This window comes from Rhinoderma darwinii, chromosome 3 (genome assembly GCF_050947455.1).
Source record: "Rhinoderma darwinii isolate aRhiDar2 chromosome 3, aRhiDar2.hap1, whole genome shotgun sequence".
In the NCBI taxonomy this organism is placed as follows: domain Eukaryota; kingdom Metazoa; phylum Chordata; class Amphibia; order Anura; family Rhinodermatidae; genus Rhinoderma; species Rhinoderma darwinii.
Genome location: NC_134689.1, coordinates 243,500,986 through 243,528,666, shown reverse-complemented (window position 1 = coordinate 243,528,666; position 27,681 = coordinate 243,500,986). Strand labels below are relative to the sequence as shown.

The 27,681-nt window shown below is 42.7% G+C and overlaps 1 protein-coding gene across 5 annotated transcripts in view; it reads right to left on the bottom strand.

Annotated features, from left to right (window-relative positions):
* The window catches only part of SHANK3 (SH3 and multiple ankyrin repeat domains 3), a 424,536-nt gene that overhangs the window by 103,316 nt on the left and 293,539 nt on the right, over positions 1-27,681 (bottom strand). For all 5 annotated transcript variants that reach the window (XM_075857615.1, XM_075857612.1, XM_075857614.1 and 2 more), the window contains one exon: positions 23,155-23,306. In XM_075857615.1, coding sequence (XP_075713730.1) covers positions 23,155-23,306 — 152 coding nt within the window. The remainder of the gene's footprint in view (positions 1-23,154; positions 23,307-27,681) is intronic.

Genomic DNA, 27,681 nt, shown 5'->3' with positions numbered 1-27,681 from the left:
TTGTTAGGACATACCTAAGTATGCCCTAACAACAGGAAATATGGTAGGACAGCCCTGGGGTCCTTCAATGGACCCTGGGCTGTATGCCCATATATGGTATGTCCCTCAATAGCGTCACAGGAATTCCCTGTGATGCGATCCAAGGGGCATCCCCCCTTCTCATTTTCCCCTGAATGCTGCAGTCAGCTATGATCGCAGCATTCACGGAATAAGGGCGGAGATGAGAGGTTTCTCTGATCTCCGCCAGCGGGGCTGCGGCTGTGTAATACAGCTACTGCCCTGCTCCTGACAGGAAGTGCATGCACGGTCAGCATGAGGAGATGCGGCCGGCGCTGCACTAACGAGCGGCGGTTCAGGCACTGAAGACAGAACACAGGGGTGTTTTGTAGTGCACCCGCCATGTTCTGATTTCAGTGCCGCCGCTCATTATTGCAGCGCCGGCCGCATCGCATCATCCTGACCCCGCACACTTGTTATCAGGACTCAGGAGCGGGGCGATGGCTGTATTACACGGCCGCAGCCCTGCTCTCATACATTCATGTGTTACTATACCGAGCTGTGAGGCCGCACAGCCAAGTATCGAAATACATGAAATAATGGTATCGAACCGTTTGGGGATGCAGAGTATCGAAACAGTATCGAAGTTTCGAAGCATCGTGCATCCCTAGTCCAAACACATAGTAAAATGAGCATTGTGTTTACTAATGTACAATAAAGAATGGTAGATACCTCTGTACGCTCAATGCAAATAAACCCGTGAAAAATCTTTACGATTTCCTATTCTATAAATTAATTAATAAAACAAAATTAAAAGTGGACAACCCGTTAAAAGATCTCAGTAAGGAGATGCTTAGGCTCTGTTCACATCACAATGAGGCAATATGTCGGAGGTATACGTCAGGAATATATGGCAAGACAGTGTCATACATGGACAATTGGCCACAATGTTCATTTGAAATTATTTTTCTTTGCGATGGGTCAGTTTATAGGAAAATGCAGTCTGCTACTCTTTCCTATACAGTAAAAAGAAAACGTATGCCAAGCCATACCATCCTGAAAGAGGCCAAAAAGACACTGAGCTTTCCAGCAGCTGAAATGTTACTGCTGTCAACCCCAATGTCCCACTTTACCAAGTCTCACTTACTCCAGATATGAAGAGCCGCAGCAGCTTCACCCCGTGCCGGCCTATTTCATGGAGGGAATGCTGTGGTCACTTTTTTAAACCTGAATATCCACTATTTTGTTAGTGGAACTGCATGGCGAGCAGACCGCAGCATATGAAATTAAAATACTTAGCAGTAAAGAATAAAATGACTCCTTAGAGAATGTATGTATTTATTGAACAACAGTCTACGGATTATCCAGAGGTCATAGCTCCATAATGGTGACAGTAATAGGTGTGAAGCTAAAGCTTTTATCTTACATGCTGAAGACTCTTGGGTAATCACAATGATGGGAGTTTTGTATTTTTGAGATTGTCACATACACCAAACTGCCTTGTTTCCACATCTCTGAGGACATCCCTAAAAATGTTCTTTTGAGAGACAAAAATGCTGTCCCCATTATAACAGAACCACATCTGATCTTGGCTAAGGTTTTTGGGAATGCTAGAAAGTGCTACCACCACCAAACACTGCAAAAATAATATACTGTACAGTACCTAGATAGCAAAACTGACAGACTATGCCATTACTTGCCATTTACACCATTATTAGAAATAGTCTCCACTTTTAAAGACCTTGCTTTTTATGTTGTCCACATCCTGATGTCTGTTTGTCAGAGGTGTGCATGTGCCAAGTGCAAACATACCTCCATGGCAATATTTCCCTGTCTTTGGCTTGTGAGTCACATGTGAATTTTAAGATTCTTGTATTGAAAATTTAGGCTCCGTTCACATCTTCATCAGAGGCTCATTTAGCACATGCAACATTACTTTTCCTTTCAGACAGACCCCTTTATAAGTCAGTGGGAACCCATCGAGTGCTGATGGTGCAAGTTATGTGACAGATCCGTCAGAGCGCTTTTGCTTCCATAATAAAATGTGAACAGTCCCTAAGGCTGGGTTCACACGACCTATTTTCAGACGTAAACGAGGCGTATTATGCCTCGATTTACGCCTGAAAATACGGCTCCAATACGTCGGCAAACATCTGCCCATTCATTTGAATGGGTTTGCCGACGTAGTGTGCTGACGACCTGTAATTTACGCGTCGTCGTTTGACAGCTGTCAAACGATGACGCGTAAAATGACTGCCTCGTCAAAGAAATGCAGGACACTTCTTTGGACGTTTTTAGAGCCGTTTTCTCATAGACTCCAATGAAAACAGCTCTAAAAACGGACGTAAAAAACACTGCGAAAAACGTGAGTTGCTCAAAACACGTCTGAAAATCAGGTGCTGTTTTCCCTTGAAAACAGCTCCGTATTTTCAGACGTTTTTGGCTCAGCATGTGAACATACCCTAAGGCTGGGTTCACACGACCTATTTTCAGACGTAAACGAGGCGTATTATGCCTCGTTTTACGTCTGAAAATAGGGCTACAATACGTCGGCAAACATCTGCCCATTCATTTGAATGGGTTTGCCGACGTACTGTGCAGACGACCTGTTATTTACACGTCGTCGTTTGACAGCTGTCAAACGACGACGCGTAAAAATACAGCCTCGGCAAAAGAAGTGCAGGACACTTCTTTGGACGTTTTTGGAGCTGTTTTCTCATAGACTCCAATGAAAACAGGTCCAAAAACGGACGTAAAAAACGGCGTGAAAACGGCGCGAAAAATGCGAGTTGGTCAAAAAACGTCTGAAAAGCAGGGTCTGTTTTCCCTTGAAAACAGCTCTGGATTTTCAGACGTTTTTGGTCACTACGTGTGCACATACCCTAAGGGTATGTGCACACGCTAGCTTGCTTTTACGGCTGAAATGACAGACTGTTTTCAGGAGAAAACAGCTGCCTCGTTTCAGCCGTAATTTCTCCTCCTCGCATTTTGCGAGGCTTCTCTGACAGCCGTAAATTTTGAGCTGTGCTTCATTGAGTTCAATGAAGAACGGCTCAAATTACGTCTGAAAGAAGTGCCCTGCACTTCTTTGACGAGGCTGTATTTTTACGCGTCGTCGTTTGACAGCTGTCAAACGACGACGCGTAAATTACAGGTCGTCTGCACAATACGTCGGCAAACCCATTCAGATGAATGGGCAGATGTTTGCCGACGTATTGTAGCCCTATTTTCAGACGTAAAACGAGGCATAATACGCCTCGTTTACGTCTGAAAATAGGTTGTGTGAACCCAGCCTAACTCTTAATGACTTGGTGTTTGTCACTAATAGGTTAAGAAAAGAAAAAAAAGTTTCATGTATCTGTAGCTGAAGTATATCTACAAATATCTCTCTCTCTCTCTCTATATATATATATATATATATATATATATATATATATATATATATACAAATTAATTTCTCTTGTCTGTTGTCTGATGACTGTTCTTTATGCACGGCCAAACGATTGGACCAATCTGCACCAAATTTGGCACACAAGTAAATCCCGCTTCCGAAGGTTTAGACCGGGTTTCAGCTCTCTAGGACCTACCGATCTCGACATATTTACCCCTGGAACAAATCCAATGAACACACAAACAGACAGACAGACTGACATAATATACCCGGGCAGATGTGCAGTTTGGTGTATGTGACAATCTCAAAAATACAAAACTCCCATCATTGTGATTACCCAAGAGTCTTCAGCATGTAAGATAAAAGCTTTAGCTTCACACCTATTACTGTCACCATTATGGAGCTATGACCTCTGGATAATCCGTAGACTGTTGTTCAATAAATACATACATTCTCTAAGGAGTCATTTTATTCTTTACTGCTAAATATTCCAATTTCATATGCTGCGGTCTGCTCGCCATGCAGTTCCACTAACAAAATAGTGGATATTCAGGTTTAAAAAAGTGACCACAGCATTCCCTCCATGAAATAGGCCGGCACGGGGTGAAGCTGCTGCGGCTCTTCATATCTGGAGTAAGTTAAACTTGGCAGAGTGGGACATTGGGGTTGACAGCAGTAACATTTCAGCTGCTGAGAGTGGTTATGGCAGGAAGAGGGACACGAGTGGGGGAGATGGAAAGAAATCAATGTTCACATCAGGCTATAGGAAAGCTGCTGGAAAGCTCCCGGCGCATAAAACCAACATAGCCATAGGTCCCCATTTTACCTGACGGAGGCCAAAACAGTGTCTTTTGGGCATCTTTCAGGATGGTATGGGATGGCATAAGTTTTTCTTTTTACTGTATAGGAAAGAGCAGTTGACTGCATTTTCCTATACACTGAGCTAATGCAAAAAAACAATAAAATTAAAAATTAACATTGTGGCCAATGGTCCATGTATGACACTGTCTTGCCATATACCCCCGACGTATACCTCTGACAAACTGACCAAGTGTGATGTGAACAGAAACTAAGGTGCTCCTTACTGAGATCCTTAAAGGGGTTGTCCACTTTTAATTTGTTTTATTAATTTATATATAGAATAGGAAATCACACAGATTTCTAATATACATGTAATTAAAATTCTGCTCACATACCTTTCTTATATCAGTGTAGTTGCCTTTGTAAAAAAAAAAAAATAGTATAGCCCACAGATTAGTTCATAGAAATGCATTCATAGGATAACTGAATAGACTATAGATGGTGGCAGTCATGTGACCCACATCATGTGACCCCTGGCATTCAGGTAACACTGTCCAGGTATGCTACAGGTGAATAATAGGTTATTGAGGAGCAGACGTTATAACGTTTTCTATCATGTCTGTCAGTGTCTGTGTAAGAGAAGCTCTTACATTCTTCTCCCTGTCTCCTCTGTGTGTTGTGTTTTTAAAAAAAATATTAAACTTTATTAGCAACATGACAACATCCCCTAGAGACAGGCAGACATTTTAAAAATCATCTAGAGACAGTGAATACACGCACAGTTAAGTAGTTGTTCATAATTATTCCACCATTACTCCTATTGACTTAGGCCCCATGCACACGACCGTAAAAAACCTCCGTTTTTTGAACACTGACACCTTTCCGTAGCACTACGGAAGGGTGTTAGTGCCGTGGAAATGTTCCGGGAATTATGGAACATGTCCGTTCTTTCGCATTTTGCGGGCCGTGCTCCCATACTTTGTATGGGAGCACGGCCCGAAAATGCGTCTGTCAGTCAGCGGCCGGCCGTGCCCGCAATCGCGGGCCGTGATTGCGGGCACGGTCGTGTGCATGGGGCCTTAGGCCCCATGCACACGACAGTATTATCATCTATCCCGAAATACTGTTAGTAAATACGGATCAGTAGTCATCCGTATTCCATCCGTATATACGGATCCTTACAAAAAGAGGGAGGTTGCAAATGATGTCATCAATATGTTGCCTAGCAATGCTTCAGTATATACGGACGGTATACGGTTGCACATCAGTAGCCGTCCGTATTTACGGAAGCTCCCATAGGCTTCTATGGCAGAGTCCTTGCCGTAATTACTGACAAGAATAGGACATGTTCTATGATTTTTTCAGCAAGGACACCCATCAGTAAAAATACTGAAAAGTGTCCGTGGCCAATAGAAATTAATGGGTCAGGCGCCATGCACACGACCGTGCCCGCAATCACGGCCCGCGATTGCGGGCACGGCCGGCCGCTGACTGACAGCCGCATTTTCGGGCCGTGCTCCCATACAAAGTATGGGAGCACGGCCCGCAAAATGCGAAAGAACGGACATGTTCCATAATTCCCGGAAAATTTCCACGCCACTGACACCCTTCCGTAGTGCTACGGAAAGGTGTCAGTGTTCAATGAAAGTGAATGGCTCCGCAAACACGGAACCATTCACTTCCATTAGACGCAGACACCTTTCCGTATTGCTACGGATGAGTGTACGTGCCACAGAACTTTTCCAGGAATTATGGAGCATGTCCGTTCTTGGTCCGCAATTGCGGCACGGACTCCTCCATAGAAGTTTATGGGGGAAGCCAAAATTGCAGATGGCTACGGAGGTGCATCCGCAAATACGGAGGTGTTGCTAAGCGACACAAAGGGGATTTCCCAGCAACCAGGCCTCTTTTTTTGCGGATCCATATATACTTATGCAATACGGGTGCACTACAGACCGTATTTGCGGATACCATTCAGCAGAAATGGGTACGTTGCTGATGATTTGCTGATGGCTATAAAGCAATACGCAACCGTATTTACGGTCAGTATTTGCGGATACGGTCGTGTGCATGGGGCCTAAGGCCCCATGCACACGAACGTGCTTTTGCGGCCGCAATTTCACCAAAAATGCACGGGAGAATTGTGGCCCCATTCATTCCTATGGGGCCATGCACACCACCGTGGTTTCCCCGGTCCGTGCATGGCCCAGGAGCCCGGACTGCAGAAAGAACGGGCAAGTCTTATTACGGCCGTGTTCTGCTGTCCAGGCTCATAGCAAATAATGTCCGCGGCCATGTGCACAGCCCGCGATTTGCGGGTGGCTCGCGGGTGACACTCGGCCCCCGGCCGACCCGAAAATCACGGCCGTGCACATGGCTACGGTCGTGTGCATGAGGCCTTAGCCTGTGGATACATTACGAAGGACTAATCTGTGGGCTATACCATTTTACTGCGACAGGGGCCTCATGCACTATAATAAAGATGTGAGCAGAATTTCTAATACATGTTTATGAGAAGACTATATGATTTCCTATTCTACAAATTTTGAGGAGGTTGAAACCTTGTGGGTGGAATAACAAAGGGAGGTAAACACTGAAAAAATTACTTTTGGTGTAATCTATAGACCCCCAATATAACTGAGGAGATGGAATGTCAGCTATATAAACAGATGGAGCGGGCTGCACAGGCGGGTACTGTAGTGATAATAGGAGATTTTAATTTCCGGGATATTAATTGGTGTCATGGTTCGGCTTCAACTGCAAAGGGGAGACATTTCCTCAACCTGTTGCAGGAAAATTTTATGGGCCAGTTTGTGGAAGACCCGACTAGAGGTGAAGCTCTGTTGGATCTAGTCATTTCTAATAATGCAGAGCTTGTTGGGAATGTCAATGTTCGTGAAAACCTCGGTAACTGTGATCACAATATAGTTACATTTTACCTATACTGTAAAAAAACAAACACAGGCTGGGAGGGCAAAAACACTTAATTTTCAGAAGGCCAATTTCCCAGGATGAGGGCTGCAATTCAGGATATGGACTGGGAAGAACTAATGTCAAATAATGGGACAAATGATAAATGGGAGATTTTAAAATCTACTTTGGGTAATTATAGTGCAAAATTAATTTCTATAGGTAACAAGTATAAACGACTAAAATTGAACTGCACATGGCTTACACCTTCTTTAAAAAGGGGCATTTGAAAAATACAAATCTGAGGGTACAGCTGTAGCCTTTGTAAAATATAAAGAGCTTAATAAAATCTGTAAAAAGGTAATAAAATCAGCAAAAATACAAATGAAAGGCAGGTGGCCAATGAGAGTAAAACAAATCCCCAAAAATTCTTCAAGTATGTAAATGCAAAAAAGCCAAGGTCTGAACATGTAGGACCCCTAGATAGTGGTAATGGGGAGTTGGTCACAGGGGATCAAGAGAAGGCAGAGTTACTAAATGGGTTCTTCAGCTCTGTATATACAACAGAAGAAAGGGCAGCTGATGTAGCTGGTGCCAGTGCTGTTAATATATCAGTTGATATACTGAATTGGATGAATGTAGGTATGGTGCAAGCTAAATTATATAAAATAAACGTACTCAAGGCCCCGGGACCAAATGGGTTACACCCTAGAGTTCTTAAGGAGCTTAGTTCAGTTTCTGTCCCCCTCTTCATAATATTTAGAGATTCTCTAGTGACTGGTATAGTGCCAAGGCACTGGCGCAGGGCAAATGTGGTGCCTATTTTCAAAAAGGGCTCTAGGTCTTCCCCGGGTAATTATAGACCAGTAAGCTTAACATCCATTGTGGGGAAAATGTTTGAGGGGCTATTGAGGGACTATATACAGGATTATGTGACAAAAAATTGTATTACAAGTAACAGCCAGCACGGTTTTACTAAGGACAGAAGCTGTCAAACCAGCCTGATTTGTTTTTATGAAGAGGTGAGCAGAAGCCTAGATAGAGGGGCCGCTGTGGATGTAGTGTTTTTGGACTTTGCAAAGGCATTTGACACTCTCCCTCATAGACGTCTAATGGGTCATTTAAGGACTATAGGTTTAGAAAGTATAGTTTGTAATTGGATTGAGAATTGGCTCAAGGACCGTATCCAGAGATTTGTGGTCAATGATTCCTACTCTGAATGGTCCCCGGTTATAAGTGGTGTACCCCAGAGTTCAGTGCTGGGACCACTATTATTCAACTTATTTATTAATGATATAGAGGATGGGATTAATAGCACTATTTCTATTTTTTTCAGATGACACCAAGCTATGTAATATAGTTCAGACTATGGAAGATGTTCGTGAATTGCAAGCTGATTTGAACACACTAAGTGTTTGGGCGTCCACTTGGCAAATGAAGTTTAATGTAGATAAATGTAAAGTTATGCATCTGGGTACCAACAACCTGCATGCATCATATGTCCTAGGGGGAGCTACACTGGGGGAGTCACTAGTTGAGAAGGATCTGGGTGTACTTGTAAATCATAAACTAAATAACAGCATGCAATGTCAATCAGCTGCTTCAAAGGCCAGCAAGATATTGTCGTGTATTATCAGAGGCATGGACTCGCGGGACAGGGATGTAATATTACCACTTTACAAAGCATTAGTGAGGCCTCATCTAGAATATGCAGTTCAGTTCTGGGCTCCAGTTCATAGAAAGGATGCCCTGGAGTTAGAAAAAATATAAAGAAGAGCAACGCAGCTAATAAGGGGCATGGAGAATTTAAGTTATGAGGAAAGATTAAAAGAACTAAACCTATTCAGCCTTGAAAAAAGACGACTAAGGGGGGACATGATTAATTTATATAAATGTATTAATGGCACATACAAAAAATATGGTGAAATCCTGTTCCATGTAAAACCCCCTCAAAAAAAAAGGGGGCACTCCCTCCGTCTGGAGAAAAAAAGGTTCAAGCTGCAGAGGCGACAAGGCTTCTTTACCGTGAGAACTGTGAATCTATGGAATAGCCTACCGCAGGAGTCGGTCACAGCAGGGACAGTAGATGGCTTTAAAAAAGGCTTAGATAATTTCCTAGAACAAAAAAATATAAGCTCCTATGTGTAGAAATTTTTCCCTTCCCCTTTCCCATCCCTTGGTTGAACTTGATGGACATGTGTCTTTTTCAACCGTACAAACTATGTAACTATGTAACAAATAAAAAAATAAAATAAAAAAACTGGACAATCCCTTTAAGCAGGGCCAGACAAACAATGCCTTGGGCCCCTGGGCAATAATGTTAGGGGCTCCTAGAGACTCATGATTCAGATTTTCTTTTTTTTCTTGACTTTATTTAAAGCTCTACTTAATCTCGACAATCTTCAAAAAAATTAAATCAAACCTGCTATAGTCTTACTGTAAAAATGACGTGCTAGTCCCTTCTCACAGGCGTTCCATATTGTGGCTAGCGTGTAGTGACTGACAATGGCTGCCTTGAGATATTACATCTCTATAGACCTAGCGTCACTGTCGTGACGCTGCAATGTGAAGTGACACATTGTCACTATAGACAGTAAACATATATGATTTTTTAAAATGTTTTCTGGTCCCAGAAATGGCACCATTTATCATAAAAGGAGTTTTCTTACAGAGCATCACATCCCTTGCTTCCCTTCATACAGCCATAGACTAAGACAACTAAATTAGACTAATTTCTGATGCTTCCATTCCTAGTGAATTGTAAAGTGTTTGAAAGCAGAACCTACAAACTCCAAACATATTTAATTCCAAAATCATTTGCATTTAGGCCCCATTCCCATCTGGGGCACTTAGTTCTGCTCCGTTAGAGAAGCAGAACAAGGGAATACCGGAAGCCACTGTTCTGTTGCACAATGGACACCGTCAGCGGCCGACAAAAAACATTGACTTCAATGGGTTCCGTCGACGTGTCTATTATTTTACCGGACACAATAGCGCCTCCAGCGCAGATGTTAACAGCCCCTTACTAAAGTAGCGGATTTCAGCTTATCACATTTGTTGAAAAAGTACTAAAAATGGTCTATGGATTTTTTTTTTAAGAGATCTTGAATACAACTCTTTCGAAATGACCTTTCCCAGGTTTGCATTGATACTATACAACTTTTCTCTGTATTCTACCCTTGAGAATATCTGTGTGTCTTGTACTTGACATTTTCATACCGCTTTCTTGCCCTAGTTTGGACAAGATACACAACAGTGTGAAAGAGTCCTAAAAGAAAAGCAGTTAAGCATAACCTATTTTTCAGTAAAGCTATAAAGATGAATTAATAACGACAATATGGACTAATTTTTCCAAAGCGCCAATAAACACAGTTCCGCAAATAAAAAGAAAATCCATTAATGTAACTACGTCTCATCTCTTATTGTGAGATTAGACCGGACTTTGGAGGTCATATTTATATTAAATTAGTGGATTTCTCAGCCCAGGAAAAGTAAGACGCCCTTTGCTATCTAATGCCATGAAAAATCCTCTGCACTTCAAAAGTCATTCATGTCTACACAGCATACCCTGGTCTCCTAATAAGTATGACTTTACCCCCACCATGTGAACAGTAGTAAAGAAAAGTACAATTAGAGGCCAATTTTGGCTGAGTTTACGCAGAGCAATAAACAAATCTACTGCGGAAGTAGCCTAAAAAGCTATAACAAAATCTGCATGCTTTGGATTTTGATGGTGATTTGAGACCAGATTTCATCATTTGCAGTAAAAAATTCTGCAGCAGGTTTGAAAATCTTCAGCCTGTTTGCAATCCCCTACAGATTTTACATGCTGGATATGAATGAGGTTTGTAAAACTCCATTCTCTTGCATTGTACTGAACTTTAATGCAGCTTTTCAGTACGCAGAGAACTTTTTACGGTATTCTCACATGTGGCAGAAATTTCTGCGACTGTTTTATATATCTGAAGGTTTGTGATAATCCATGAACATGCTGCAGAAACAACCCCATTCAGATGTATTGAATGGATTTTCAGGCACAGAATTTCTGCAAAAAATATGCCGCGTGTAAACATATCCTTAGGCTATGTTCACACAGGGCTGATATGCTGCGTAAAAGCACACAGCGTATTTGCCCTGGAACCCGCAGGAAATTCTGTCCAAAAAAAGCAAAAACACCAAATTGTGGTGCAGTTTATCGGTCTGCAGCAGAAAACAGCAGTGAAATTAAGAAGCCTATACTAACCCGTCGTCATGTCCCTCTGACATCTTGCAGCTCCGCCTTCTGGGATGACATTTCATCCCATGTGACCGCTGCAGCCTGTGATTGGCTGCAGCACTCATAAGGGATAAAGCATCATCCCTGGAGGCCGGGCTGGATGCAGAAGCAGAGTAAGTATAAGTGGGTAAGTATAATCTCTTTTTTTTAGTTGCGAATTTTGTAGCGGAATCGCAACATCTGCTATTTTTGCGGGTTTTACTTTCCCATCGGATTCAATGGGGAAAACCCGCGACAGAAAAGAAGCAAATCCGAAGCATAAATTGACATGCTGTGGATTAAACAAACCACACCGCAGGTCGATTTATGAACTTTTTTTGCAGCATATTTTTTTCACACAGCATGTGGATGAGATTTGTCCACTCATCCACTCTGCTGCTACTGTATTACGCATCAGATTTTTCGTTGCGGAAAATCTGCAGTTTACACTACCTGTGGACATACCCTTAGGCCGGGTTTCCACGGGTCGGTTACGCTGCGTAAAAAACACGCAGCGTATCCGACCTCGAACGCGCAGCACATTCCATACGTAAAACCGCATCACATTGGTGCAGTTTTTCGGGCCGAATTTCCATTGCGGAAAGCAGTGCTGAAAGTAAAACGTTTATACTTACCCCCTCCCTCTCTTTTGTGTGTAGTCCAGCCTCCTAAGAAGACATTGCAGGCCATGTGACTGCTGCAGCCTGTGATTGGCTGCAGCGGTCACATGGGATGAAACGTCATCCCAGGAGGCCAGACTGAAGAAGCAGGGAGTTCTGGGTAAGTATGATTATTATTTTTTTTCTGAGCTGTGATTTTTGTGGCGGAAATCGCTGCGATTCCCCTGCAAATGTCTAAACACTTGGCTTTCTGCTGCAGGTTTTACATCCCAATTGAATTTAATGGGGAATACCCGCAACAGAAAAGCAACGAAAACGCAGCATAAATTGACATGACTTTGATTTAAATTCCGCACCACAGGTCAATTTACTAACGTTTACGCTGCTTTTTTTTTCCCGCAGCATGGGCATGAGATTTTCTAAATCTCATCCACTTTGCTGCTACGGCAAATGCTTCAGAATTTTCGCACAGAGTTCCGTTGCAGAAATTCCGCAGTGTTTACGCTACGTGGGAACCCGGCCTTAGGGTATGTTCCCACACACAGGATACACTACAGATTTTCTGTAGTGGAACGATTATTGGTTCTAGCCCAGGCAGTTTGAGTATCTCAGGACAATGGTTTTGCATAAGGTGTACTTTCATCTGTCCCCTATACATATACATACATAAGTTGGCAGTGTAGGGGTGCTATGACATTCCATACTACTTGAACAATGGCAGGACTACACAAGTTGGAGCTATCTCACTAATGAATATTCTATTTGTATGATGTGTATACATCCTACATTGTGATGTCCTCATATATGATACCACGTGAAATCATATGTGAAGGGCCCAGATATAGTTTATGCATAACGGCCCAGGAGCTCACCTCGGTCTTAGAAATTGTTGATCTCCTGGGGTTTTCATGCACATCAGTCTCTAGAGTTTACACAGAATGTTGCACAAAAAATAAAATCAGTGTTTACTAGTTCTGTGGGTGAAAATAACTTGTTAATAAGCGGAAAAGAATGGCCTGATGGCTCAAACAGTAACTCAAACAACCATGAGTTACAATAGTGGCACCTCTGAATACACAGTACATTAAATTCAGAAGTGGAAGGGCTACAGCAGCAGAAGATCGGATAGGGCTTCATTCATGTCAGCTAAGAGCAGGAAACCATGGATAAATGGAATAGTCTACCCAAAAGTGGAGGACTGCAAACCTGGAACTACATGTTCCGGTCGGATGAATCTTGATCCCTTCAAAGGGTGGTAAGGTTAACCACGTGAATCCATGGACTCATGTGTCAACAGTTCACACTGGGAGTTGTGGTGTAATGTTATGGGGACTGTCTTCTTGACAGCCATTAGACTCATGAATACCGATTAAGAATCATCTAAATAAAACATCCTACCCGAGTATCATTGCTACCCATTTGCATCCCTAACTAATCTTCAGCAACTGTTAAAGATCTGCGTCAGGGCTCCATTCTGGCGTTCCGTTGGAGCTTCCCGTTAGAACAGAACCCTGCCTGAAACAAACGGAAACGATAGGTTTCTGTTTGCATCACCATTGATTTCAATGGTGATAGATCCGGTGCAAATCGTTTCCATTTGTCTCAGTTGTGCAAGGGTTCCATCTATTTGGCGGAATCAATACCGCACCGGATCCGTCACCATTGAAAACAATGGTTATGCAAACGAAAAAAACATATGGTTTCCGTTTGTATCACTCAGAGTTCTGTTCTGATGGAAAGCTCCAACGGAACGCCAAAACTGAGCCCTGACGCAGATGTGAACGAAGCCTAATACGATCATGTCAACATGGAGCAGAATATCGAATGAATGTTTCCTTTACCTTGTTGAATATATGGCATGAAAAATTCAGGCTATTCTGAGGGTAAATCGAGGACCACCTATTACTACAAAGATGTACCTAAAGTGGCCACCGAGTGCACCATATCTATTCTTCAGAATAACAAATGTATGTGTCAACGGTTCAAGCTTTGTGGTCATTTTCCTCTCTTAATGACTAGCAACTGACTGCCTAATAAAATATCAAAAACATACAAATACTTCAAAAACAGCACCACTCTTGTCTATAGGCTCGTATCTGGTATTATAGCTCAGCCCCATGCGCTTGAAAGAGACTGTGCTGCAATACCAGACAAAGTCCTGACAAGATTGTCGCTATTACTGGAAAAAAATATGAATTCCTATAATTTATTAATCCTATTCTATCAATGCATTGATTTTAGTGTGACCAAACAAAAGTCATACTATTCTTAAAGAGGCTCTGTCACCAGTTTATAACTGCCCTATCTTGTACCTAATCTAATAGGCGCTTTAATGTAGATACGTAATGTGTTGTTTTTGTTTGTTTTTTAAATTCTTAAAGTTATGAGCATTTTAAGTGTTATGCAAATTTGTTCTTAATGCCCAAGTGGGTGTTTTTTTACTCTTGACCATGTGGGTGTAGTAATGAGAAGTGTATGACGCTGACCAATCGGTGTCATACACTGCTCTTCATTCATGTCCAGCTTAATCCACAGCACAGCGTGATCTCGCCCACTTGGTCAAGAGTAAAAAAACGCCCACTTGGGCCTTAAGAACAAATTTGCATAACACTTAAAATGCTCATAACTTTGTCAAAAATAAAAGTTTTTAAACAAAAAAAAACAACACATTACTTATCAACATTAAAGCGCCTATTAGATTAGGTAGAAGATATGGCAGTTATAAACTGGTGACAGATCCTCTTTAAATTAAACAACATAAAAATTAAAAAAAAATATGAAAAAGACATTGCAGTTGTTGAAAAGGCAGTTTGTCATCCACTAAAACAATGGGTTCCATCAACAGATCATCCTTTTTGGTTTAGAAAATATAAAAAAGACATAAAAGGGGAAAACTAGCCCTAAAACAACAGTATCCATGTTTACATATAGAGGCTGAAAACCCATACAGACCTAATACTCCTCACAGACTATACAAGAGCTGGGCAGGTTTGCTATTCCTGGACAGATATTTCATTATTGTTTGCACAAAGTAACATGGCAAATTATAATATTCCAAAAGCTAAACTTATTACAAGTCAACACTGCTAACGTTCTGCCATGTTCTTCTGTTCTGTGTTGCAACGGACCAAATACACTCATATAAAGAAGCTTGTTTGCCCTACCACACAACAAAATGCATACTTTGACCATCACATAAGCTAAACCTCTGTTGCATTGTAGGTCTACCCTATAAGTCTAGTCTTAATATACTTGTCACTAAGTCAAATACATCTTCACGGCCAAAGTTCACTACTAATGTTTCTTTAAAAGGGTGTTTCAAGACAAAGCAGGGGTAAGGAAAGGGTATAAGGGCAATAAACAATTACACAGGGTGAAGGGCACTGTCCACTTGTGAAAGAGTGTGATAGTTACCTACGTTATGAACGAGAGCTTCTGCAATGGAGCATGGAGAATAAAACAGCTAGTGAGACAAAGCATGAGATGAAGAGACAAGAGCATCCAACACTCTCACAGTACAACAGTCATTCAAAGAGTTGTCAAGCCACACAAGGATTACATAATAATAAAACAAGTATAAAATACCAATATACAGTGGAAAACAAAGTAGGCTTAAAATTGACACAAATATAAAATATTACAACAAAAAAAAAGATACAAACACAGAGTCTATACACTAAATTCGGATGATTTTGTTCTATAATATAAACTTAAAAGTGTATCCCCACAAATACAGCAACCTCTTATATACACAAAATCTATGAAACCTCTTGGATAGAGCAGTGTACTTGTACTTAACTTGTACTACAAAGCACAAAAAGCTCAGAGCTAGAGGCGTGAAGACAGCGATATGTATGTACTATATGCAACTCTCAGAGGAGGCTTTCAGAAAGCCTACATAAAACACAATAACATTGATGGTTATTTGATGCCACACAAGTGTCTCTTAAAGGTGTTATCTGGTCGTACATAAAAAAATAATAATGAATTAATGGATATGTACTCTTTTGCAACCATTTTATTGTTAAAAAAATATATAAAAAATGGAGAAACATTGCAAATCTTGATACTAGACTTGATTAATAAAAAATCCTATTGTTTGGTGTTTCCAGCTCCTATGCAGACATATGAGTCTCTATGGTCACAGACTACAAAAAAAAGCCTTTCTATAGTCTGTCCTAGCTCCCTGTTACATCCACCCCCCACCCCCTTTCCTACTGTCTGTGGGATAGCAGGAAGCAAAACGTCAGAGGGAGTAGACCATGGTGACAGCTGCATAGTACCTGCATAGGAGCTGTAAACATAATTCAGGGCCTGTTCACATCAGCGTTGGCTTTCCGTTCCGTTGTTCCGTCGGAGGTTTCCGTCAGGTGAACCCCGCAACGGAAAGTCAAACTGAAACCACAGCTTCCATCACCGTCACCATTGATATCAATGGTGATGGAAACATTGCTAATGGTTTCTTTTCGTTACCATTCCGGCAGGTTTCCGTTTTAACGACGGAATCAATAGCGGAGTTGACTGCGCTATTGATTCCGTCAGAAAAACGGAAATCTGCCAGAATGGTGATGAACGGAAACCATTAGCGATGTTTCCGTCACCATTGATATCAATGGTGCCTAAAACGGAAGCTGTGGTTTCACTTTCCGTTGCGGGGTTCACCCGACGGAAACCTCCGACAGAACCCTGAAACGGAAAGCAAACGGTGATGTGAACAGGCCCTCAGAATGATTTATTTTTATTACAGATTAAGGCCTCATGCACACGACCGTAGCCGTGTGCACGGCCGTGATTTTCGGGTCGGTCGGCTGCGGACTGTCAGCCGCGGGCCGCCCGCAAATCGCGGGACATGCACATGTCCGCCGTCATTGTTTTCAATGAGCCCGGACCGCAGAAGATGTCCGTAATAGGACATGCCCTTTCTTTCTGCGGTGCGGGTTCCCGGGCCATGCACGGACCATAAAAACTACGGTCGTGTGCATGGCCCCATAGAAAAGAATGGGGCCGCAATTCTCCCATGGATTTTCGGGGGAATTGCGGCCGCAAAAACACGTTCGTGTGCATGGGGCCTGAAGGTTTTACAGGACTACAGATTATAGAATACACAGGCTTTGTTTGTAGTCTGTTATAGTAGAGACACATACAACAATCAGCTATAACAATAAAACCACCTGTCTAATATTGTGAAGGTCCCCATCATGTTGCCAAAGAGCCTCTGCCCATCGAGACATGGACTCCACAAGACCTCTGAAGGTGTACTGGCACTAAGACGTTAGCAGCAGATCCTTCAAGTTCTGTAAATTGCGAGGTGGGACCTTCATGGATCGGACTTGTTTTTCCAGCACAGCCCTCAAATGCGCGATTGGATTTAGACTGAGATTGGACGGGGAATTTCGACGCCAAATCAACACCTTGAAATCTTTGTAATGTTCCTCAAACCATTCCTGAACAATATTTGCAATGTGGTAGGGAGGATTATCCTGCTGAAAGAGGCCACTGCCATTAGAGAATATCGTTGCCATGAAGGGGTGTACTTGGTCTGCAACAACGTTTAGGTAGGTGGTACATGTTAAAGTAACATCCACATAAATGCCAGGACCCAAGGTTTTCCAACAGAACGTCGCCCAGAACATCACAATGCCTCCGCTGGCTTGCCTTCTTGCCATAGTCCATTCTGGTGCCATCTCTTCGCAGGTACGCATCAACGCACATGCTCCCGGCCGACCATGTGATGTAAAAAAAAATGTGATTCATCAGACTAGGCCACCTTACTCCATTGCTTCACGGTCCAGTTCTAATGACAATATGCCCATTGTAGGTACTTTCGGCGATGGACAGGGATCACCCCACAAAATCTGTCATTTTGGAGATGCTCTGACCCAGCCGTCTAGCCATCACATTTTGGCCCTTGTCAAAATCATTTAGATCCTTAGGCTATGTCCACACGTAGCATAAACACTGCGGATTTTCACAATAGATGCCATTGCGGAAAATCTGAAGCATAATACAGTAGCAGCAGAGTGGATGAGATTTGAACAAATCCCATCCACATTATATGTAAAAACATACACTGAAAAACCACTCATAAGTTGAGGTGAAGAGATTTTTGCAGCGGAAAAGCTGCAATTCCGCCGTAAAAGTCGCAGCTCAGGAAAAAAAAAAAAGGTTATAGTTACCCAGATCTCTATGCTTCTTGCTCCAGGCCGGCCTCCTTGGATGACGTTTCATCCCATGTGCAGCAGTCACAGGAGGCCGGGCTGCAGGATATCAGAGGGACACGTCACCATGACTCAGGGTAAGTAGAAGCTTTTTTTTTTAAATGCTGTTTTCCACAGCGGACATTCCACCCGAAAAACTTCACCACAATTTGGTGCAGTTTTTCAGCCTGAACTCCCTGTGGGGTCTAGGGCAAATACGCTGTGTACTTTTAGGCTGGATTCACACGAGCACGTTACGTCCGTAAAGGACGGAACGTATTTCGGCCGCAAGTCCCGGACCGAACACACTGCAGGGAGCCGGGCTCCTAGCATCATAGTTATGTACGACGCTAAGAGTCCCTGCCTCTCCGTGGAACTACTGTCCTGTACTGAAAACATGATTATAGTACGGGACAGTTGGCAGGGACTCCTAGCGTCGTAACATGCTCGTGTGAACCCAGCCTTACACAGCGTATCTGCCCTGTGTGAACATACTCTTAGGTATGTCTATTTTTCCTGATTTCAACACATGAACTTTGATACCTGACTGTTCACTTGCTGCCTAATATATCCCACCTCTTGTCAGGTAGCATTGTCACATGATAATCAATGTTATTCGCTTAACCTGTCACTGGTTTTAAAGCAGATGTCCGATAGTTTTTAAAATTTCAGCAACTGCAGTGAATGTTATAAAATAAAAAAAGAAAGGTTTATTAGACTAGACCAGAAAGGTTACTCAGCTTAAATCACCCTGCCGCTCCAGCGCTCATGATCTGGTCCCCGCTGGTCCTGCAGTGATGATGTCACGTACATCCTTCACTTGACCTCTGCAGCCAATCACGGGTATCAATGGTCACGTGCTGTACAAGCAGGCATCACAGCTGAGGAGTCAAGTGAATGATGTACGGTATGTGACATCATCGCTGCAGAACCGATGGGGACCACTGGAGAATTGGAGCGGCAGAGGGATTTAAAATGTGACAATTATTGGAGTAACTGAATTTTTTTTTTAAACTGAACAGTGTAGGTCTGCATAGGAGCAAAATACGCAAAATGGTAGCATATTTTTTAATGAAGACTATTTGCTATTTACAAGGTTACTTCATTTTTATTTTAGATGCATTCGAGCAATAAAAATTGGTTGCAAATGTGTCTGGTGAGTCCTCAATTTCACTGTAGGGGATCTTAAGTATTACACAAGAGGTTATATATTCTATTCACACGACAGTATCTGAGTGTCGGCTGATAAAAACGGCCGTTTTTCTCGGCTGCATTGCATCTGTTCCGTTTCCGTTCCGTGTTTCCGTTTTTAACGCCCGATTTTGACTCGTTTTGCATCCGTTTTTTTTCCCTGTCTGTTTTAAAAACGGATGAATTTAATTTGTCAATTTTGTGCCACACACTGCCCTCTGTAGATACTGCCACAGCCTCCCTGTGGGTAGTGCCACACAGCCCCCCTTGTAGGTAGTGCCACACAGCCCCCTGTATGTAATGCCACACAGACCCCTGTAGGTAATGCTACACAGCCCCCCGTAGGGTAATGCCACACAGCCCCCTGTAGGTAGTGCCACACAGCCCCCCTGTAGGTAATGCCACACAGCCCCCTGTAGGTAATGCCACACAGCCCCCTGTAGGTAAGGCCACACAGCCCTCTGTAGGTAATGCCACATAGCCCCCTATAGGTAGTGCCACACAGCCCCCTGTAGGCAGTGCCACACAGCCCCCTGTAGGTAATCCCACAAAGCCCCTGTAGGTAATGCCACACAGCCCCCTGTAGGTAATGCCACACAGCCCCCTGTAGGTAATGCCACACAGTCCCCTGTAGGTAATGCCACACAGCCCCCTGTAGGTAATGCCACACAGCCCCCTCTAGGTAGTTCCACACAGTCCCCCGTAGGTAATGCCACACAGCCCCCTGTAGGTAATGCTACACAGCCCCCAGTAGGGTAATGCCACACAGCCCCCTGTAGGTAGGGCCACACAGCCCACATATAGGTAATGCCACACAGCCCCCTGTAGGTAATGCCACACAGCCCCCTGTAGGTAAGGCCACACAGCCCCCTATAGGTAATGCCACACAGCCCCCTCTAGGTAGTGCCACACAGCCCCCTCTAGGTAGTGCCACACAGCCCCCCTGTAGGTAATGCCACACAGCCCCCCTGTAGGTAATGCCACACAGCCCCCTGTAGGTAATGCCACACAGCCCCCTGTAGGTAATGCCACAAAGCCCCCTGTAGGCAATGCCACAAAGCCCCCTGTAGGCAATGCCACAAAGCCCCCTGTAGGCAATGCCACACAGCCCCCTCTAGGTAGTGCCACACAGCCCACTGTAGGTAATGCCACATAGCCCCCTGTAGGTAATGCCACACAGCCGTCCGTAGGTAATGCCACACAGCCCCCTGTAGGGAGATCTACACAGGACCCTTTTACATAGCACCCCCCATGGATGGCACCCCCCCTACCTTTCTGTAGATAGCTCCACCGTTCCAGGAGAAGTCCCTGACTTCACTGTCCAGGAAGAGGAGAGAGCGAGTGACGGAAGTCACGGGCGTCACTCGGAACACATTCAAGTGATGGCCGTGTATTACCCGGCCCCATAGACTTCTATGGGAGCCGGGCGGCCGGGAGAACGGCCGCAAATAAGGCATGTCGCATTTTTTGACGGTCGTGTGAATAGCCCCATTTGGATTCTATTGTTCCTACTGCGGCCGTGTGACGGCCGTCTTTTAAATGGCCGTCGCGCAGCCGGGAAAACCTGTCGTGTGAATAGGGCCTTTGTCTCTCTGGCTGCACCAATCTCTGGACTAGCAACATAATAGACTATGTTTATGCTTATTTTAAGGTTATACTGGGTTCAGGAGACAAATTAGAGATACATTTTTAATTTTGGTATGGACCTCTACTAATTATGAGGCAAAGCAATCATCAAGTTCTGGCTGGTATGGCCCCAGTAGTAAAAGGCTGATAAGCTGTTATCTGGAGAGAGAGCCAGGCCTTCTTTTGTTAGAAAGTTTATACTTAAAAGGATTGTCCGTGAGTAGAAAAACATGGCTGCTTTCTTCCATAAACAGCACCACACCTGTCCAACAGTTTGTGTGTGGTATTGCAACTCATCCCCATTCACTTCAATGGAACTGAGCTACAATACCAAAAACAACCTGTGGACAGGTGTGGCGCTATTTCTGGAAGAAAGCAACCATGTTCTTCTAATCCTGAGCAACCCCTTTAAGGCATTTTGTGTTTTGATCCTTCACTATTTTAAAGATATAGTTTAGGGTTTGTCACAATGTGTCCAGTCCAGGCAATCCACACTGAGTGAAAAAGAGTGGCAGCACATATCCTTCTCTTGTTCTGTTCACACTGCGGTTGGGCTGTTAAGTTTACCATATATGTTGGAAAATTCTTCTGATGTTTATGCCGACATGTACATCATTATCCTGCAAAATAAGAAATTTATATACTGCACTGTATACTTTTTTTTAACAATGAGAGTCAAAAGCAAACATAGGCAATAGTATTGCCATACAGTTGCCTACATGTAGTGCATATGTTCAGCAGCACAATTCAAACGTGTGCGCAGAACATATACCACAATTGCAATGTGAATAGACCCTAAGTAAGAATTCAAGATGTTTTGCTCACAGGTAATTGCATAGACTGAATGCATTTTTGCAAATCCACTACTGTTTGTAGGGGTTTTCAACCTCCGATTGCAAACATGAGTATTTCCATTTGCTGACAGCAGTCAGAGATTTTAAAAAATGGTGACATATTCAAATGAAGTATATTAGAAAGTTGCAAAACTATTCAATGTACAGTGATTGAGCTTTATGTACATAAAGACTTGACAAATACTTTCAAGTGAATCTCCACCTTTTATTATCATGTAGTTTATATGTCCAAAATGACAAATTGATGATTAATTTCTTAATATATATTTTTCTGATACAAAGTTCTGAGTCCCCTGCATAGACATAAACTGCCACTAGAGGGAGATAAAGAGGTTACTGCCTGCTTAAATGTATGCAGTGAGCTACAAAGCTCCCTCTAGTGGTGGCTTCTAAATCAATGTTTATGCAGGGGATTTCCATCTCTGTATGACACAAACAGCTCCTACCGCTATAAACATATATTCAAAAATAAATGTCAAGCATATTTAAAATAAAAATAAACAAAATGGTATTGGAGGGTGGACATTCTCTTGAAGCGTATTTTAGATTTAGACAAACAATAGTGAAATTAAGAACAAATGTAGTGCTCTAACTGTAAAAAAAAAAAAAAAGAAGTCTGTGTTTGAAATGCTGCAGAGTTTTGATCTTGGGAATAGTATCTATGCTACATAAAGATCACTTAGACCTATACAGACATGCATATGCCTTTACACACTATTCAACAGCAGATCAGAAATTGGGAACCAAATATAAATGCAAACTTTTCTATACACTGGCTTGTAGTGAACGCATCTTAGAGAAGGCCAGATGCAATGAAACACACACCTCAAAGACTGACACGTGGTCAAGCTTTCATCATACACACATCAGAGATGGCAGGGGTGAGACTTCTGTAATACATACACCTCACAGGTGGGGCGCTCTTGTGATACACCCACCTCAGCAGCAAGGGGCTCCTGTGACACACATACCTCAAAGGAGAGGGGCTTCTGTAACACACACTGGACTCTCTGTAACATATAATGGAAGTAATGCAGTCCATCCAGGAACCCTGGCACTTATCTCTCGGGTGCTTGTGATTCTCTTGTCAATAAGTGTGAGTACATGATTTACAGTAGGATTTTCATGCATTAAGTGTGAACTTCATCCCATAACTGGATCATATAGTTGTGTGTCACAATGGCAGACTTCACTGGTTGAGATTAGTGCAGTGCTCTTTTATGTATCACACAAGGCAAACACTTATCTGTCTGCAAGGTTACTATATTTCATGGGCTCCCTTAACTATGAAATGTTGGAGTCTTACACTCACCCTTCACTCTCTCCCCTCTGTTGAGTTGGATTTCTCCAGGTCCTTGCGGTTCGTACGACTTCACTGCTATGAATGTTCTTCCAGGAACCGCGCTGTACAGTTTTCTTTTGGGCCCCCGAGGGCCGGTGCTCCTCGTATCCAGGGGCCCGGGGCTGTAAACAAACACATAGGTGATGGTGCTGAGTAGATGTGGGCGTGCCATGTGGGTGGCCAGTAGCTCACAACTTCTCCAAACTTTCACTGCCATCTTAACTTTGTGGGTGAGTGGTACCCCTCAACACTTGTTGTGGGCCCCCAGACCACCATACTGGGCCACAGACACTCCCCCAATTTCATCGTGTTCATAAAACCCCTTCCAAGCCTTTCTCTCCTTTACCCCCACTTTAATGAGGGCTCCTTTGCTCTCTACTTGTCCTTAAATCACCTCTCCCCTCCACCCAGCCCACCAAATTCAAAGCAAAATAAAATAGGCATTTTGAGAGTGAAAGCAAACAAGGTAAGGAGGGGGTTGTTGATTAAGATAAGATGGAGGTGAGATTAAACTGAGAAAGGGGTGAGAATGGGATGCCGAAGGGCTGTTCAGGAATATAGTGAGTCAGAATGATGGGGAGTAGCAATCCAAAGGAGAGCGGAAAGGGCAGAGGAGGAGCAATGATGAGGAAAGGATGGGGAATAAATAAAGATATAGGGAGACAAGCAAGACAGGAATACAAGAACATAAACATAAGGAGCTAGGGAGATGAAGGAATGGAGGGGCCATCAAAGGCTTGGATGGAGAAGCTGAGGAAAAGCACGGCTGTCTGCAGCTCCCCCTGTTCTTTTGCCGTTTCAGTTAAACTGTCAGCAGCAGAGGAGAGGGAGAGTGAGGAGGGAGGACAGAGGGAGGATAAGGGGGGTTGTCCATTCATGATTCTCTCTCCCCAACCTGCTAACCCCCACCCCACACTCACCAATCTTCACCTTGATCAATAGGCAACCCTTCATCTTCTATCACTGGTCTTATCTCTGTGGCCTCTCTCTACCCCCCCCCCCTATTAACCTCTCACAGCTTCTTCCTCCTCCTCTATTCCTTACCTAATCTCTCATTTTTGATGCTCAATGTAGATAGTTCCCAAATTCCTCTTGACTAGACACATTCTTTCCTCTGTACTCATTTACTCTGTGTATTTTTTCTTTTCTTTCCCTTGCATACTTTTTTCCTCGTTCCCTGCTTTGCACAACCTGTTCTCTTCCTAACCTCCAGTACCGTTCTTATGTCTTTTCTTTCCATGTTCTATTATTTTCTTCATCATTTTTTAAAATTTCCCTTTAATGTCATTGTTTCTTTCGTAGTGTTTACTAAATATAACTACTATTTTCATTATTATTTTTATTCCCTCTCAAACAATATTTGTCCCTTCTCTCTTCCCCTCACTCTTACCTCCCTCCCTCTCGGCTGCCTGACAGATTTTGAATGACTGCAGAGAGTGTGTGATGGGAGCTGAATATTAATGCAAAATGTGTGACAGAAAGAGACTGCCTATAAACAGAGAGACCACTCCACATTAGACTGAGTCAATATACAGACTGCCCTCTCCGAAAATGACTGCTTCATATGACGCTGGGAATATAAGGATACTCCTCTCAGGAGGCTGCTGGACTCTATCACAATCTGTGTACATAATGGGAGACTGTGGGGGTATGCTGCTAAAGAGGTTGTGCTTGTGTTTAGGTGAAGTGACATTGAACAGACAATGAAGAGTTAATGCAAGTCACAGGAGCCTGTGTTGTCACCACACACATCAAATTCTACCGTCTGCCAAGGTATAGGAACCAAAAATGAAGACCCAAATTGGGTGGCTAATGAAAAATTATAAATATTGTATATATTGACCACTTAAAGGAGAAAAGGGACAATAATCTATTCCTGTGTGGCAATGCCATGCTATACGGAACCAAATGTTCCAGTCAATGCCATTTCCCTATTGCGCTTCAAGGGATTCTTTAAAAATGATTGGTCAACAAAGACCAGCATCAAAATCTATTAAGGAACCCAGACAAATATATGTATGTATATGTACAGATGAAGCCATCTTTATCTTGACTTTTAACGCATTAAATACTCCGTGGCAGGAAACTTTAACTTGACTCCAATGACGTTTGTTGCTTGATATCACGCTGCAGCAAATTATCACAGTCAATACAAACGTGGATTCATCTGTATAAGCGTTCTATTAAATCATAATAATCATTTTTTTTCTTTCCGGTATGAGCGGATTAGCTAATAGGATATATTATTGCATAGTTAGTGCGTATTTTTTTTAGAATGATACTATAATATTTATATATATATAAACTATGGATCTGCATAGTATTTTCACCGTCATGTAAGGGTTTTAATGGACTGATTTTTTTTACCTAATTTTGAGCTATATTTGAATTTTTTATTTTTATTTTTGGAATTCTCATAGGCTAATTATATGGCAATGTCTAGAGAATCTTCCCAAATGAAGACCCTCATAAACATGGCTGCTTTACCACAATAATTCCCAAAGAGGCTATAAAACAGAAGGTAATGTAGTGGGTGAACAATGTTGAGAAGAAGCAAAAACTTGTTCCAAAATGCATAAGAAGTTGCCGCCCAGCGATGAAAGAGATGTCACACATTAGCCTCATATCATGGTTTTATTCCCAGCTACGGAACCCTTGTTCAACAGGTAATCTGCAAGTTGCAGTGCCTAGAGGAATTTACCATATGAGGTCATTGCCTGTATTCATGCTGATCTATTGTACGTGGAGTCAGCCCCGTCAGTTGGACTGAACTGCAGTGGGCGGAATTTATCAAAGGCTTTATGCCACTTTTGTTGCGAATTATGGCGCACGTCCATAATTGTACTATAAATTGCAACTTTTGGCAAAAGTAAATAGCAAGAAATACGTGCAGAGTTTAGCGGGAGGGGACGCGAAAAACAAAAAATTTTTATATCAATTTGCTTTTAGTGTTTTATTAAAAAATGTTTTATTTATTTGTGTGTTTGTGTTTTACTTTTTTTTATTTTTGAACTTTTTCTTGTTTATGGTGGCTGCCATTTTTTTTCCATCTCTGTATGTGTCGATTAACTACACATACAGACATGGAATACGGCACATACAGCCCCATAGAGAATGCGAACGGGACCCGTTCCATTCACTATGCTGTACGCCGTCTGTGTGGGAACGGCGCATGCGCCGCTCCCACACAGTCCAAATTGAAGGTCTTCGGCCGATCGACATCCGCCGCCATTTTCTTGTGGACCGGAAGTCGCGACCGGACAGTAAGATTACTACTTCCGGTCGTGGCTTCCGGACTTGTGCACTTGGAGCAGACGGAGCGGACGGACCGAAGGGAGCGGCGGCGGAAGGAGCAGGTAAGTTAGGTCTGTGTATGTACGTGTTTTACTGTGTGTGAATACTACTGTATGTAAACCTACTACACTGTGTGTTCGCTCAAAAAATGGCGACACGGTGTAGGAGGTTTGACCGTTCAATCCCCTCGTTTCTCCCGGCACTAGCCAGGAAAAAGGAGGGGGGGGATTCTGAGAGCTCACTAGAGCGAGTGTGTATTCTCAAATTTTGCAGCATAAAGCAATAAGGTTGCTTTACCACATGCCAATGCTGCAATTTTGGGAATTGCTCCATCTAATGACCAGCACTGGGAAATGTTATAAATTAGAATCTAATTTATAATATTTTCTGACTCGTGAAAAAATTAAAAGAATTAGAACAATGTTTAATCATTTATTAACTAAAAATAAATAAATTCTAGCGACACATTCCCTTTAATACTCCTTCTAAACCTAGCTATCTTCTTGCATGAGAAAAATAATTTAACACTACATTTAATAAGGAAGACACTACCTTTATTTTAAAACACTCTCATGGTTTCTCTCAATGTGTAAAAATACAAGAAAACTCCTACAAAACATGCACTAGATGGTATAGGACACCCGAATTTTTGTATAAGATTAACTTGTTAGACACGGACAGATGTTGGAGATGCTCTGCACAAGTGGGAAGCCTATCTCACCTTTGGTGGGACTGCCCGAAAATCAGACCTTTCTGGGATGGTATCTCTCTAATGATACAAAAAATCACTCTCACCCCACTGACCCTGTCCGCCCCATTTATCATGCTTTGGGTTCCATCTTGTGACTTCCGCCCTAAATCTCATGATTTGGTCACTCATATGATCACTGTGGCAAAATTTATGATCCCTCTACATTGGAGATCACAAGAATCCCCCTCTATTCAGTCTTGGATAACACACATGGATTCTATCTGCAGAATGGAAGAGCTACTGAGTTGGGAGATGAGGAATCACGAGAGATTCTTAAAGACATGGAGCCCATGGCTCACTTTTAGGGCTAATAAGATCCCCTCCAACTGAATGACTGATGGTTTAAACATAAAAAGTTGCAACCCTACAACTCACCACCTCATGGTTCCTCTTCCTGTTAGGTCTGTCTCGGTACTTTCTTAATCTGATCTTAGTACAATATATTCTGATTG